Source organism: Pholis gunnellus, assembly GCF_910591455.1.
Source record: "Pholis gunnellus genome assembly, chromosome: 11".
NCBI classification, from domain to species: domain Eukaryota; kingdom Metazoa; phylum Chordata; class Actinopteri; order Perciformes; family Pholidae; genus Pholis; species Pholis gunnellus.
In genome coordinates, this window is record NC_136538.1 from 15281823 (window position 1) to 15297531 (window position 15709).

Consider the following 15709-nt stretch of genomic DNA (forward strand, 5'->3'; position numbering starts at 1 on the left):
TTTGTGTACATAAACCGATACCAATATATCAAGCTATAGGCTAACTAATAACTTGATTGCAGGCAAATGCATGGGGATGGAAAGAGTGCTAGAACATCATGCTCAAGTAAAAGTACTGTTACTTAAAATACATTTTACTAGGTTGAAAGTAAAGGCAGGCGTACTTGTGTAGAAATGTACTTAGATAAAAGTAAAAAAGGAGGTCAGTTATATAAGTATGTTATGTTATGTTTATAAGTAAACATTACTGCTTGTGTTAAAGCTCAAGAAGAACAACATCATCGAGTCCTAATCTCCAAACCAAGAGAAGGCACTTTGCAGCCATATTCATCAGACTGATTATAAATTAAAGATACAATCGCCTTCCTCTTTGTAGCTCAAAACAACTCAAGACAATTAATCAAAAATGACCCCACAGTGTATACAAACAACTGTGGAAACCGGCGGCAGGTGAAAGCCATACTAAGCCACATGAATGATTAATGGAATCAACAGCAAAATAAAACATCACAACGACAGACGTTTGATTTGGATCACATAGCATGCTTTCTGGGTGGTGCAGTATTAAATCAGTGATTAATTACACAAGATGCAACCCTTTTTTAACTTGCCGAGGTACAACGGACCTGGTTTTCGATTTATTGCACTTTTGCACAATTAGGTGGAGTAAAAATCCAGATGAGTTCCACACACCTGGACAGTCGGTGCGTAGACTATCACATTCATATATTTTGCTGAGATAAGCAGAGTTCGGTGTTGCCTCTTTAGACCCCTGACCTGCTGTGGCCACAGACTCAGCGGCAGCTTCTTCTCTGCTGCTGATTTGGCTCTTATTTTATAAAGCATTTTCGTATGACTTTTGTGTATAGTCTGCAATGGATAGCTGTGACAAAAAGCACTTAAGTAAGAGCAAAATTAGTAGCCTATAAGCACACAAAAATACTTTGTGACAGTAAGGAGAGTAACCACCCCTGCTGTAATCTTCAGTTCTCTTTGGACCGACAAACAACAAACAAACATAGAGCATAACATATAGCAAACATAAAGCTTTCCTGTGGATGCTGCAGCAGACTTCCTAACCATTGAGTGAGAATACTGTGATCAACATCTATACCTGTTCTATAAATCAAAAATAAGGGCGCATCTTTAAAAGCCAAGGAGTAATTATCATACTATAAAATGTCCGTCTCTACAAATGCATAAGTGGTTTTATGAGCCATTAAATATGTGTGTGTGGTGTTTGGTGTATAGCATCTGTATAAAAGCAGACCAGGGTGTTAATTGATGTTTGAATCTTTTTTATTATTCAATATATCAAAGCAAATTAATACACAGCAAAATTGTGCTGAGGGCAGGCAGTGGCATCGAATTGAACAAATCAGCTCAAAGGGGAAAGTTGGAGTTCTAAGATAGAGTTCAGAGGGGTGGCACAACTTCTTAGCTTTTTATTTATTTTCTTATTAAATTGTATTGGTGGCATGGAGCTTCGTTTTTCACTGTCCCAAGTTTTCAGACAGTAAAGGACTCATAGCATGAGCATGGGTGGTAAGTCGAACGACAACAGCAGTACTTATGGAACCTGCAAAACTTATTCTGGACGCAAGTCCAGAGACTGCAAGCAAATGGAAGAGCATTGAATATCAGAGCAGGAATGTGTAGTTGGTCTTTAAGCTTGGTTGGTTTCCTTCAGAGACAAAACGTATTGGTTTCATTACGGTAGTTTGAGGAACAGTGGTATTTATCAGTATTGTCTTCTTGTTAGAGGACCTGAACCGTGTAGGACCCTGGTGGAGTTGATTGACTCGTCATGTCAGGTGACGTGGCTTCAATGCTTCTTCTTGCTGGACTTCTCGATCATGGTCTCCACCACCATGGAAGTCTCCTCGTAACCTTTAACCTTGCGGCCATTGGAGAACTTCTCCACAGACTCCACCACCTCCAGCTTCTCGTAGCTCATTGCGTCTGGGGTAAAGCTGCTTGAGCTGGTGCTGGTGCTGAAACTGGAGCTGGAGCTGGTGCTGGCACCGCGAGGCGCAGGCTTTGGAGTGGGCCCAATGTCATCACGGCTTTTCTTCGGATGATCGGCGGCTGGGGTGGGATCTTTGGGGCCAGAGGGTGACGGGAGTGGGCTTGGATCTTTAGAGTGAGGATCTCCGTTCTTTTGCTTACCTTTACCGCCGTTGTCCTTACCTTTTCCACCCTTATTATCGTCTTTTCCTCCTCCTCCATTGGAGGGTGGGGTGGGATTGGGAGGCTTGGGGTCTACTATGGGCTGAGGAGGTTGAGGTTGAGGTTGAGGTTCAGGTGGAGGTGGAGGGGGAGGAGAGGGTGTGATGGGTACGTAAGGATCATAGGGAGGCATCACTCCATCTCTGATTGTAACGAAGATGTGGCCGGCTGATGGCGTGGAGGTGTAGAAGCATGGATCTGGGTAGCTGCCGTCGCCGGTGACGAGGACATAACGACCCTTGGTGTAGAAGTCAGCGATTGGCTCAGGCTTCTTGTACTTCCTCATTCTGTCTCTGACGATGTTACACAGAGTGTCAAAGGCCTTGCTGATCTGAGCTCCGTCTGGGACATCCTGTGGAGACACTTCAGTGAACACAGGCCTCTTCTCTTTTCTCTTCACCCTCTCCTCCTGCACTTCCACAGACGGGACCCCCTTTGTTTCTTCATCTGGCCTCTCTCCAGCAGCCCCCCCATTTCTATCCTCCTGGCCACTGTCTATCACGTCTCTCGGGGTCAGCTCTTTCTTCTTCAGGACTTTTTTGGCCAGGATCTTCTGGCGGGGCTTGATGCTGGTGATATCTTGGATAACCTGGGTGATATCTGGACACAGATGAGGCCATAAGTCAACTAGCTGACACTGGTGATCTAAGAAAAGACCCACATTGTGTATGCAGCAACAGACCCAAATGTTATGAGATGCTAAAGACAATTAAGACATCACTTTAGTTAGCTTTGTAAGACTCAAGAGTATAGAGTTGTCTCTAGCAATGGCAGCTTATTGCATGTGCATTCAGAAGTAATTCTCAATGTAAACCAGCTGTGATGTGCTCATGGTGCCCTCACCTTTCCCCCTGCTGGCTGCAGTAGGTGTGTGAGTGTAGCGGTAATTAGTGGTGAACAGGGTAATAGGAGTGCCAATTATCGCCGAATTCAACCTGCAGGGAAGAGAGCAGTGAAATGTCAGCAATGAAACAGCCACGAACTGAACAGCAGATTTCTATGTACAGAAATCATTAGTAATTCATATTTTTCAAAAAAGGAAAAAACTGGTTACTTTAAATAACAAACAAATATAGCAAATCTGAAAGAAAAAAAGACTCTGCTTATTGTTGTGATACGAGAAAAAACATTTCTTGTCACCCAGTGCCATCTGTTGGCTGATTGTGCATTCTACACTAACTTAGTTACAACAGCATGTGAACGTTCTACGATTACACCGAAATTACCCATGACTTTTTTTCTATGGTTAATTCTGATATTCTTTATATATAAGTATATATATATATATATATATATATATATATATATATATATATATATATAGCTTTAAGCTTTTCTGTTTTCTTACAAATAAGTGCTTGTCAAGAGGTAGAGGGAGGTACCTTAAACTAATTCTTTGCAGCTTTTGATCTATGTTTGTGTGAACTTTATGATTAACCTCATGTATCCTTGTAATAATGTAATCATGTAAAAGCAGTATGCATCACCTTTACATTCATATTGGATTTGTTTGGGGTCAAAATTATTTCTCAGCTATTATTTCAGCCTTCAGTGAAGAGCTCCGTGCCATTTTAACCTCTTCAGTCAGACCTTGCATGCCTGTTCAACAGTGTTCTCTGTGTGTGTCAGCAACCAGGTGGAGGCAGTCTACCTGTTATCTTCGTTCTCGATGATCCTCTTGTACCTCTCCAGCTCATTCTCAAGGGATGTCTGGTACATGGCCAGGTGGCGACATTCACTGGTGAACTTCTCGAGGGACTGCTCAGCTTCCTCGATCTCCTTCCGCAGAGTTTCAATTTGCTCGTTGTACATCTGAATCTCATCGTCATAACTCTCCTGTGTGTTTTTGATGGTTTGCTCAAACATTGTAGTCTGTAAGACAAGACAGAGGCAATGTTAATTAAGAAATGACCCCCCCCCCCTTGAGTTGCTAATGAAAGTGAGAAGTAAAGAAAAATGATGAGCGAGGTTGAAAGTAAAATCAGCCTTCTACCCGCCCGTCATAAGGTGGCCACGGCTATAATATTGTGGTGCTTCTGCAGCATCTAGCTATTAGCACCACAGTATGGAGGCTGCAGGGTGATGCCTTTTCCAAGCCCCGCTCAGTGAGTATTATTATTCGTTAACTTATAAAACAAAGTGAAATGAGAAAAAAGACAAATAAAATGAAAATCATTCTAAAAGCATATGCAAACTGAAAAACATGTATCACATGAAACAGTGTAATCGATATATGTATATTTGTTAACTGATTACTGATTGGTAAGCTGACTAAACAACAAGTAAACAATAGTTTCATTTGTGTGTAATTGTATTTTTTCCTTTTCATTTGTATTCTGGTTCCAGCTTCTCATACCTGTAGTTCTGGCTAATTGAGAAAATAATAAATGTAAATTAAAATGAATGTCTGTAGCCCCACTCCAGAGGAGGACAGACTTTGTGAGAGCTCGGTGAAATTGAGAATGAGGTTCACTTTTCGTTTTACTATCCTATCTAAGAGACCACAAGGGATGTAGTTTTTAGTAAATTGACCTTCATTTATGTTGCCAAGCTTGGAAGAGAAGGCAGAACATTTTGTTTTAGACCGAGGAGTAAAATGTTTTTTTAATGGAATGAAATTACTGAAACTGAAACAACTGCAACTGTATTTTTGGTGTCTTGTTAACTCATGAGGGTCGGGCGCTCTCTGTGCATGACACAGAAATAAAGAAATGAATCAATCCTTCAATCAATCAATCAATCAATCAATCAATCAATCAATCAATCAATCAATTACTTTACTGGTGTAGTTCACAACAGAGGAAAGGATCTTGGACTGACGCACTAATTGAAATCCTGTTCAATGTGCCAGTATGTTAATAATAGCTTGGGGGTAAAAGAAAACAAAAAAACATGTGAGGCATTTCATTTACATGAAACCTGCTGTTGTCATGGTGACCGTGTGACCCACCTCAGTCTGTAGTCTTTGTTTCTGGGCCTGCAGCTGACAGAGGGCGCTCTTGTATTCCTCCAGCTGACTCTGCAGCCCCGGCACTTTCCTCTGGGCCAGCAGCTTCTCCTGTTCCTTTAAACACAGAGCACACATCAATAAGGACATGCAGACAAGCACACTTTGTCTTTACAGCATGAGGGTTGCACACAGACTCACGCGGCCATCAGTCAAGTCACTTCATGAAGGCGCACTGTATTAAAAGCTTCACTGATTGATTTTTTTTATTATTTAAGGGCTCTCTAACAATTGCACTGCCCATAGCAGTGTTTTATGTTTCGTCTACTCTTAAAATTAACCTATTGAGTGTGTAGAGGGCAATGCCCACCCAGAATCTGAAATAATAATGACACGTTAATAAGTGACGTAAGTGGCTGTTGTTAGAGCTTTACTCTTTACACCTGGTAGATCTATTGTGTCGTTCTCGGTAATCTTAATTCATAGAGTTTAGAGTGTTTAAACATTGAATGGCAGCAAGTGTGTTTTGTATGAAGCAACATTATTACGTTTTGGATCAATTTCAAATCTAAATCCTGACTTCTAATACTCAATGCCATGATTGAGATGCATCATCTTGTGAAATTGAATGTAAAAAGTTGCATGCAATATGCTTCGTAAACTTAATGACCATTAATGTAATTAGTGACACCAGTGCAAAACTATACTGCCCTGTAAAAAATAAACATTTTATTTCCATAACCTTTGTTATGCTCATCATTTACACCAATTTGTTTAAACCCCTACACATACAGCTGGACTATTAAATGGCTCCATATCGTCATCTCCCTCCTTGTTTGCCTTTTTCATTGGATTTCAGCTCAACACAGCAGCCAAGAGCTGTGGCTCTTTATCTCTGCCCGCTGGGATTTAACTCAAGCAATTAAACAATTTCTGCATCCAGAGCAGCTCTGCCTCTAAGAAATGTTTGCATGAATAAAACTCTAAACTCCTACACACATGCCTGTCACTCTGGCACAGTTGCTCAAAAAATAGCTTGCACAGCTGTTCTTCCTGGCGTTTCCTTCATTATGTGTCCCGACGCTCTCAAACTGCAGGCCTGTCCGTGTGTCCGGGGGACTGTTTGACTGTCTGCACTTGCGCACACACACACACACGTATACACGACAAAACACAGACAAATGCAGGCGACCAACTGAGAAGCCAGTAACCTCGTCAACCCCAGACACGTAGCCAGCGCTGACACACATGCAAACAGCATTGTCTCCCCGCAGGGACTGCAGCACACACACACACACACACACACACACAGTGACAACATTAATGACCTCACCTCTGAGATGCCCACTGACACATTGGGAGCAAGGGGGAGTGTCTGGTTGATCTGCTGTAAAATGTTTACATAGGTCTGGATCTCTGCAAGGTTCTGTGAAGAAAGATAAAAGGAAAACATGAAATAACAAAAGGAAGAGCATCCCTAAGCTCTACCATTTTGCAGTTGAACCAATTTATTACCTCTTGAAAACCTCTTGCATATTTACTTTGCACTTGGGTGAGAGAAATAAAATATCTAATAAAAGGCTTTCACTTAGCAGAAATACATTTATAATTGGTGCTAGAATTTCCTTACAGCAAAGGGAGTTTTTCATAAAAATCCTTTTGTACAAGCGTGATCTCAGACTCAGTAATAAAGAAGAAGAGACATATTTCCTCTCTCCAGAGGGATACTTCAAAAGCTCAGGATTCATGTGAGACGACCCCCTATTCTCTCCCACATAATATAGTGACAGCAGTGCCTTTTGATATGCTATCTCAATATTGCAGAGTCCAGGTTTAATTCATCATCAGTATAGTGATGGGTGAAAACAAAAAAGGCATGAAAGTCTATGAAAGTATGCCTGACGCATAACAGCTTTCATTTGTCTCAGCATTTCTGTGGCCGCTGTGTTGCACCTTCAAGCCACTGAAGACGGTAATATTTCAGTTGTTCTGTATTAATCTGTGCTTTCCTGCCATGTTTCAATATGTGTGAAGAACAGTGTTACATTGTCTCTGTAATCTTTTCCTCTCTCACGTCACAGAAGGTATATTGTTGCTGAAGCCCCAGGTACATTATAACACCTTGTCATTTGAAGAGTCGTGGCCTGAAGCCAGGAGTGTTCAAAAGCAACAGAAAGGTAAACACACACACACTGTGGTCTAAAGTACTATTTTGAACAAATATTCTTTGATGTGGATTAATTTTCTCGACTCACTGTGAATAAATCCATACAAAATATACCACCCAGAGATCAAAGATACTGTCAAAAAGAACGATATGGACACGATTTCAAGATACGGTTGCCCTTTAAAGAGCAATATGTCAGCAATATAAGCTGCTCTGAACAATGAATATGGAACTATTAAAGCGTGAGTGGCTTATATGAGTCCTGTTTCTGCTAGCCATCGATAAGTACTAGAATAATGTGAGCATCAATACAATTGTGTCATCAAAGCATATTGATTTGTATACTGATAAACACTCTCCCCTTGGCCACTGACAAAACCATTGATTTGATATTTATTTATGTTAACCATTAAATGTGTAGATTGTTTAATGTACATAAGCTTATAATTTTCACAGAACAGACTAATACATAATTATAGCATTAACAGACAGATTATTTGCAATACTGTCTCTGTGCAGCTCCATCTTGCTGAAATGTCATTTACATGCTCATTATTTTCAACTGAAAATGTGTTTTGAGAGAACCGTAATGCCACCTGAATTTCATTTTAATGGATGTGTCTGGCAATTTTCTAAATGTTCTCCGTGAATGTATTAAAACATTGACAGGCAACCAATTACATCTGTTTTCCAGCCCCTTTCAAAATAGAACTCACAGCATTTTGATGTAACATTTGTGGTCCTATGTGGATAATATTTACAAATTCAAAAGTGACTTGAATCATGAGACAGGACATACTTGCTTTACTTAAATTTAACCAACGTGGTTGTTGTTACCTAACCAATAGCAGGACTACTGCCATACAAATATATAAAAACCCTAAGGAGAGACCCATGACAAGCCATAGCTACATGTCTGATAACTCTTAAGGACGTATTTCTACTTGGATTTCTTGTTTGAAGGAGGTTTTATTAAAAAGGGAGACATTTATAGCGGGTTATTTTTGTTAATCCTATCAAAACTATTCTTATAAAACATGGCAATGATGAGGTCTCATTGAGATCTTATTGGCTTCCTCTTCAACATCTGAATTGTATTGTAGGTTTTTTTTAGGCCAAGGTTGCACAGTAGTTTCCTTTTGATCATTTACCATGAGCGCCACTGACCTTCTTGTGTCTCTCTTTGGTGGAGTTGATGTCGTCCTGCAGGAATTGTGATTGGATCTGGTACTCCAGGTTTCTCAGCAGGGAATTGTCAGCCTCCTGCGGGAGGAGAGAAGAACAAACAACAATAGGAACCGAACTGTGAAAGTTTCAGTGTGAATTGTATTTAGTTCATCAAGAGCCAAGGAACACTGAAGTGACTCCTAAAACTGTCGTCTTACAAAACGCTTCAGTGTCGTCCTGGCCATGTAAAATCAGTAAAGCTCTCCAATTGTGTTAAACTTGTATATTCAGTAATGATAAACCATTTATCACACTTTTAAGTTGCAACTTAAATCTAGTAAAAATCTAATTTGCTTTATTCATTACTTTTTTAAAAAGTACCATAATTTGTAAATTAAGGTATACTGTCTCTTGTTTCACATGCACAGCTTTTCCATGTTGGAGAATTCGGATGCAGTACAACTAAAATGCTACTCGTGTTAGTTTGTATGATTGTGTAAACACACTTTGTTTGATCCATACAGTACCTTGTTCAATTGTTCCAGTGTGCACCGTAGCTGTTCTTGATAATCACATTCATTTCTATATCTGGAACATAAAACATCTGGATTATGTGTTAAGTCTAATATAGAAGCAGGAGAAGGTACCATTGCATGATCTGTGGTGTGCTTGCAGTAAGACAGGACAGATAAACATCTGTGTCAATAATGTGTCAGCGCAATCAGAGTTGGTCAATAATCAACTTAATTAATAATGTAGTGATGCTTTGCTGCCTACAAACATCTGATTACACCATTTTTGTATAGTTGGAATTAAAAGATTGGTTCATCTAAATAAGAAAAAAACACATTCACTCTCTATCAAATGGTATCCTTGCAGATATTATATTATTGCCCAAGTTTTAAGATGCCTGTCCCAGAAATTCCTTTCACCACATCAATACGTCTGAAGTGAATGGAATTTTATTTTTCGCTGCACACAGCATTAAAAATGTGGTAGTTCAGCTTCATTGTTAACAGTTTTCACCAGAACAACTATTGGCAGTGTCTTCTGTGGACATGTCTCCTAAAAATGAAATTATCACAAAACAAAACTGCATTGTCAATTAAATTTTGAAGGAAGTTTATTTGTTCCCGATGTACGTTTTTGTTTTTTTAATTTTCAAAAATCCGTTTCTGATCAAAGTCTACCTAGATAGCAAGCTGGGGTGAATGGATGGGTCAAATAAACAAGGGACTTTTACCCAGAAAGCTATTGGTGTCCCTTGTGAAAGTAAACTTATTTGAATCCAAACCATCTTTAACTAAATCTAACCACAACGTTAGCTAAGTGAACTGCAACCTTACGAGTTTTAAAAATTAGAATCCATGTACCTCAATTCTACTTAAAGGCATGGATAGTGTAGTGGTGAGTGGGGAAATGTGTTTTTCTCTTTGTTTGTTTGATTGTTTTTCAGTAATTTGGGTGAACTAACCCTTAATTTGACCATTATTTCAATTCATTATTTACTTAGTTTCTTGTTTTATGATGACCAAACGTGACCGTTTTCAGAATAAAGACATTTTTTAGCAAGTTGTATGATTATCTGCTGATAAGGCTGTAAATTGAATTCAAATTTAACTTTAATCTATTAATTTACAGTTCCCATGCTGATTTGCTGAAATTATCAGATTTTTTTAGAACCAGCATCTTCACTTCTTTAGGATTGAGTTTATGCGTCACTTTCTGTCTAATTACTCCTTCTCTGACGAAGACAAGACGAGCCCAACTCTTACTTGCTGGTGAATTCATCCAGCATGCGGCAAGCATCTTTCAGCTCTCGCTCCAGTTTGGCATGGTCAGAAGACAGCTCTCGGATGCGCTGCCTGTTGACATCAGTCTGCTCTGTGAAAGCCTCCTCTAAACCGCTGGCCTCTTCCATCCGCTGCAGCGTCTCCAGCTGCTTGCGGAACACGGCATTGCGCTGCTCCAGGACTCGTGCCCTGTTGATGTATCGGGCAAAGCGGCTATTGAGCTCCTGGAGGCTCTCCCAGCCCTGGATGGCCGAGATGCCGGCAGAGGATTCAAAGTCCACAGGTTCCTCATCAAAGACATCTGAACGCTCATATCTTTCCTTGCGCACCTCGTGCAGGTAGCTGGTCTTGTACATGGTGGTATGCTTCCCTCCCGTGGGTCGGTGGTCTCCCCGGAGTGCTCGGTCCCCTTCCGCACCTTTATTGTGTGAAAACTTGGGTGCTCACCCTTGGCTGTCTCATGCTAGACTAAACGCTCCACAGCACTGGCTGTTGGCGAAATAGCCCCCAAAACCTCCCGCTAGCTGTGGCCACGCACGTTACGAGCCTGGGGCCTTCCACAGTTTATTGTTGCCTTTGTGGCAGAGATTAGAAAAGCCATGCTGTTGATGACAAAGCAGAACCACAAAAACAAACAATTGGCTGGCCCGCGAAAGCACTGGGTGGTCACACACCATTATTTAGCTTCTTAGTCAGCTGCTTTCTAGATCCCCGTTAAATATGGCAGATTGGATGGTGGCCCACCGCAGGACAGAGGGGAAAATTCGTGCAGTGCAATTTGTGTGGACTGTGGAGAACGGTTCCTGCCAGAAGTGGCTAAGTGTTGACACACTGAGTGTGCTGAAAACAAAAAAAGGTTGTTTTTCAGTGGATACTGATCATGTTTGGGTTCATGATCTCAAAAACACCCTAAATACACCCTAAATTACAGAAATGTATATGCAGGCGGTCATACAATTCAATGACGGTTTAGTGGTTGTTTTTCATACAAGTTCCGTCTATAAAATACTAAAACCGGTAGCAAACAACAAATCTTGCTGAGCCAATTAGGATGGGATCCTAAATATGCAACACAAGTTTCAATCTTTCTACACATTATGTTGTTGGCTTTAATAGAAACGATCAAAGAGAAGAGTCTATATTCAAATGTCAAGTATGTGGCATTGTTTGTGTTTTGCTGGGCTTTGGAGCTGTTGTATCTCAACACTTTATTTTTTTTATAACAAGAAAGATATCTTCTAGTTGTAATCTTCAAGGTGCTTTTAGCCCACATGTCTGTATTTCCATTATTTCCCTTACAATAACATTTAGCAGAGGTGAGAGTAGGAGAGAGTGATAGAACAAGGAGGAAGAGCGAGAGGAGCTTTTGCTTTCGCTCTCCGCAGGTTGTGGTGCAAGGTCGGTCAAAATGTCCCTCTCGACAGATCTAGCAGGCTGTAAAACGGCTGAATGAAACACATGTCAAATGGCTTTACATCAGCGTTTCAACATATTTTGGCCCTAGCAAAGCCCACGGCTTAAGGGCTACAAAAGCTGCAGTGTGAAAAATAAGATACTAACAAAACATCACGGACATAACCGAGTTAAAATAATGATATAGAGCTAATTTCTCATTCAGACACTATCGACGTACCCTTTACTTTCACACTCACAGTTATTTGATCAAATAAATATAACCAGAGACCACACACACACACACACACACACACACAAACAAACTATATGGCACAGCCTTCGCGAGTAATTTGGGGTTTAATATCTTGCTCAAGGACACTTATAACATATGGACTGGAGGAACCGGGGGTCCTCAGCAGAACCAACATTTTGCCAAAACAGACTCAGCCTCTGTTCAGATTTAAACCCCTATATTTGTATGGATTTGGTTTCACTGCTGCGTATCCCTCATAACATTGTCCCCAATCAACTATGTCACTATGTGTCCAACCTCAACTGGAGGCCATAGATTATAGGTCTTGTGCATATTCTCCATGGCTAAGGAGAGAATGCCAAAATCACAATGCGGTCATTTCCCATTTATATTCATTGGTTACGAGTGGCAGTAAATCGGAGGCCCGGTTGAGATTAGAGAGCTGCCCAGAATTGGAAATGAGAGCCTAGTGTTTATCCTGCTGGTCAGGCCTCCGGGGGCTACTGTGACAGACACTAGCAAGGCCGAGGTTGTAGCCCCTAATATTTAGAGGGTGATAAAAAACTAATGGGAACACGCAGAGGCACTTCTCTCATCTCTTATGAGCTGTTGAAATTCTAGAAAATAAAATAATTGTTTTTATCATCCTTTGTCCATTGTAGATGACAGGAAGGAAGTTGTCTGCTGGTTCACTCGTGTCTAGTGTTATCTGTAATGATGTTTAAACTGCGCCGGTTATATCTGCCAGCCTGCTGCACTCAACGTGAGAGGACACACAAAACCAATCTCGCCCACTACTGACAGATGATTGTCAGAGGCGGTACAAAACCCAACAGTGCTAGCTTTCCATCACAATAAGGAATTGATCTGAAAAGTCATCAGGGCTGCTGTCTGCGCCTGTTCATCTGCTGTTCAGGATGGTTAACCTCAGAGATTTGGTGGGGACAGCTTTTGGCTGTGTGAGAGAGGGGAAAAAAGTGTTGTATTCAAGGAACCATGCAGTTTATCATCAAACCGCTAAACCGAATGAAAGTCAGATTAAAAAGAAAGGATTTCTAAAGAAGCGCTTTTTTTTTCACAGCAGACGATGAGCTCATGATTATTATTCCAACAGCCACTATGCCATCATTGTCAGTAACAGCCATGGGTGTGAACATCAAACATGTTTCTATCTCAGGCCGTCAGGAACGAGAGCACTTACCCCCACGTGAGACCCTTTACACTTACATGACACTTTAATATTGTGCATTGTACTATCTGCATTACATTAAAATGATAAACACTCAAACTGAAGGAAAAGCCACCACCCAGGACACTCTCACACTGTCATACAATCATTTCAGATATTCAGCCACTTACAGTGCTGGAACATTAAAGGTGCAAAGCTAGAATATTATTTTGTAAACTTATATGTTCAGGTATTTAAAATTGTTTTATTTTGTCGCATTAAAATGGAGTTGATAAATGTGTCAATCCTTTAACTGAACATATCAAGATCTCTTTTTTTGAGAGAGATGCCTGTACATAAGAATAAACTTACAATATAAGCTAACCGACACTATTCAAAGACTCAAAAAACACACACTTTACTCAGTATGGCATTAGCTCCACATTAAAAATGAAAGTGGTTTTGAAAATGCTTCAGCAGGTCTGGAGTTTTTAAAGGCTTCATTAGAGAATGAGAGATTTTTGTGTCTCTTTCAGCTAACTACGATACACCGGAACGAATGTGGATCACCGTCTTTATTATCTACCATGCTGAAGAATTTGTACCCATGTCCTGGTAAGATTCCAAAGCAGAGTTGTATAAGTCTTGGAACTCAGTAAAGCAACGTTCATTTCTGTTCCATATAATAGTCCTTGCAACTACAAAGCATGGCCAGACAAGACAAAAGAAACTAATAACTGCTACGAGGCATAAAGTCATGAAAGTTGTTGGAGAAAGTGCAGGTTGCTTATTTATACACATTACTAAGGAGCAAGCAATTCCCTAGCTTGCAAGCGTTTACTCGCCCACAGCAACGTGACCTCCAGGTCTTTGCCGTCATAACGGAATGCCATTGAATGTGTGTCTTGGGGGGTCAACATATATCTGGCCAAATTTAAATTTGGATGAACTTTGAAAACCTCCGCCCAGGAGAGCACAGCCCCTCTCTCCATTAGAAATGATGGCCTTGTCCCAAGCAATGTCGCCCATCAGCCAGCTCTGACAAATCTACATATGCTACCGGCCCAGCTCCAAACAGACAGGCAGACACAGTTAGCGACAAGCTGGTGAACACAGTGGAGCATTTAGCAGCCAAAGAGCCAGATGCTTCCCTCAGGAGTTACAGACCACAACAAGAGCCGATAGAAGAGTTACTGTCTCCAACGAGGAGCAATGGTGCGGGAAGTGTGGGTCCTGAGGGTGTTACAGCACTCACTGCTTTTTCTTTAGGCCAGTTGTTTAACTGCAATAAAAAATAATAATTTAAAATGAGATATATATATATATATATAACATGTTTTTTTACACCGGGATATTTTGGGTTCAGCAGAAAGGGTGGAGATTTTATTTTCATGTTTGAGTAGCATGTTTTCAAAATGTTAATAATGAATAATATTGATATAAACCAATCATATTTGTCTTTGCCAGTTGCGATGACGCACCTACAGAGGGACGTGTTTTCCTTTATACAGGCAACACACACGAATGAAGCTACAAGTGCATCATAAAGTATGATTGTTACTTTGTATAATCCCCAGTTCATCAGTGATGTGTATGAACTAGCTACACAGCAGACTGGAGTCTCTGATCAAGAGGAAGTCAATGGGTCAGTTGTGCTTAAATACTTTTTGCGGAGGAAATTAGATATGTTCGGGGCGTGGTCTTATAAAACTTGATTTTGTTGATGAAAGTTTAATTGAGGATAGTTTTTTGTTTTAGGGGCTGTGGGGAACCTACAACTTTTAGTTGATGGTTCTTCTTTTGTTCTTGTTGTAGTTGTTTTGCTAATATTGTTTTATATTGTAAACCGCTGTAATCTGTGTGAGTTCTATGTATATTGTTTATATGTTATTAGCTAAGTTTAATAAATGTTTTTGAACGGTTTATTATTTGACCATGACTTGCCCTATATTTACTTTAGAAATATTGATCTTTTTTTTTATCTTGCACTGTTTTATTTTCATACAGTATGTTTGGGTTATCAGTGTCTCAGATTCAAAATCCTGTATGTTATAAATCTTCCAAATAAACTCATCATCAGACTACATCATTTATTTATTCTTGTGACTGTTGTCTGGTTGTTATAACAAACAAACCTCTGACTGACTGTCTGGTTGTAGGACTGATTCTGAAAAAATAAAGCAAATCTGCTTTGCAGTTATTGGGGGGATGACATGGTCATGGTTTTGTGGTGGTTAGACTATCTGCTAAAAGTAAAACAAAATCTGTGAAACTGCTCAACTGCAGTGTTATTCATGAATGGATTGTTCAAAACAAGATCAATTACATAAGGTCAATATTTGTAGTTACTCTTATCAAAATGTCTTTGCTGTGCATGCATTACACCAATAAAGTCTTAGCTTCTCCTTTATTACTTTGCTGACTCTTGAAACTAAATAAGTACCACATCAAATTCCACTCCACTGAGGTGTTGAAGAGCGAGGGGTGTTACTTACACTCAACTGCTCTGTCGAGCAATCTATACTTCTTCGGATATTATGGTTGGAGACACCCATAGTGCTCTGTAATGATTTGGTTGTAGCTTTCCTCT

At 40.2% G+C, this 15709-nt stretch overlaps 1 protein-coding gene across 1 annotated transcript; it reads right to left on the bottom strand.

Moving 5' to 3' along the window:
- Positions 1–1825: 1825 nt before the first annotated feature.
- On the bottom strand, positions 1826–10659 carry bfsp1 (beaded filament structural protein 1; the record flags this gene model as incomplete). The annotated part of the gene is made up of 8 exons (XM_079169046.1): positions 1826–2829; positions 3073–3164; positions 3881–4101; positions 5180–5293; positions 6510–6602; positions 8511–8606; positions 9038–9098; positions 10286–10659. 8 exons carry the CDS (start codon positions 10657–10659, stop codon positions 1826–1828), a joined length of 2055 nt encoding a protein of 684 aa, XP_079025172.1.
- Between the last annotated feature and the right edge of the window lie 5050 nt (positions 10660–15709).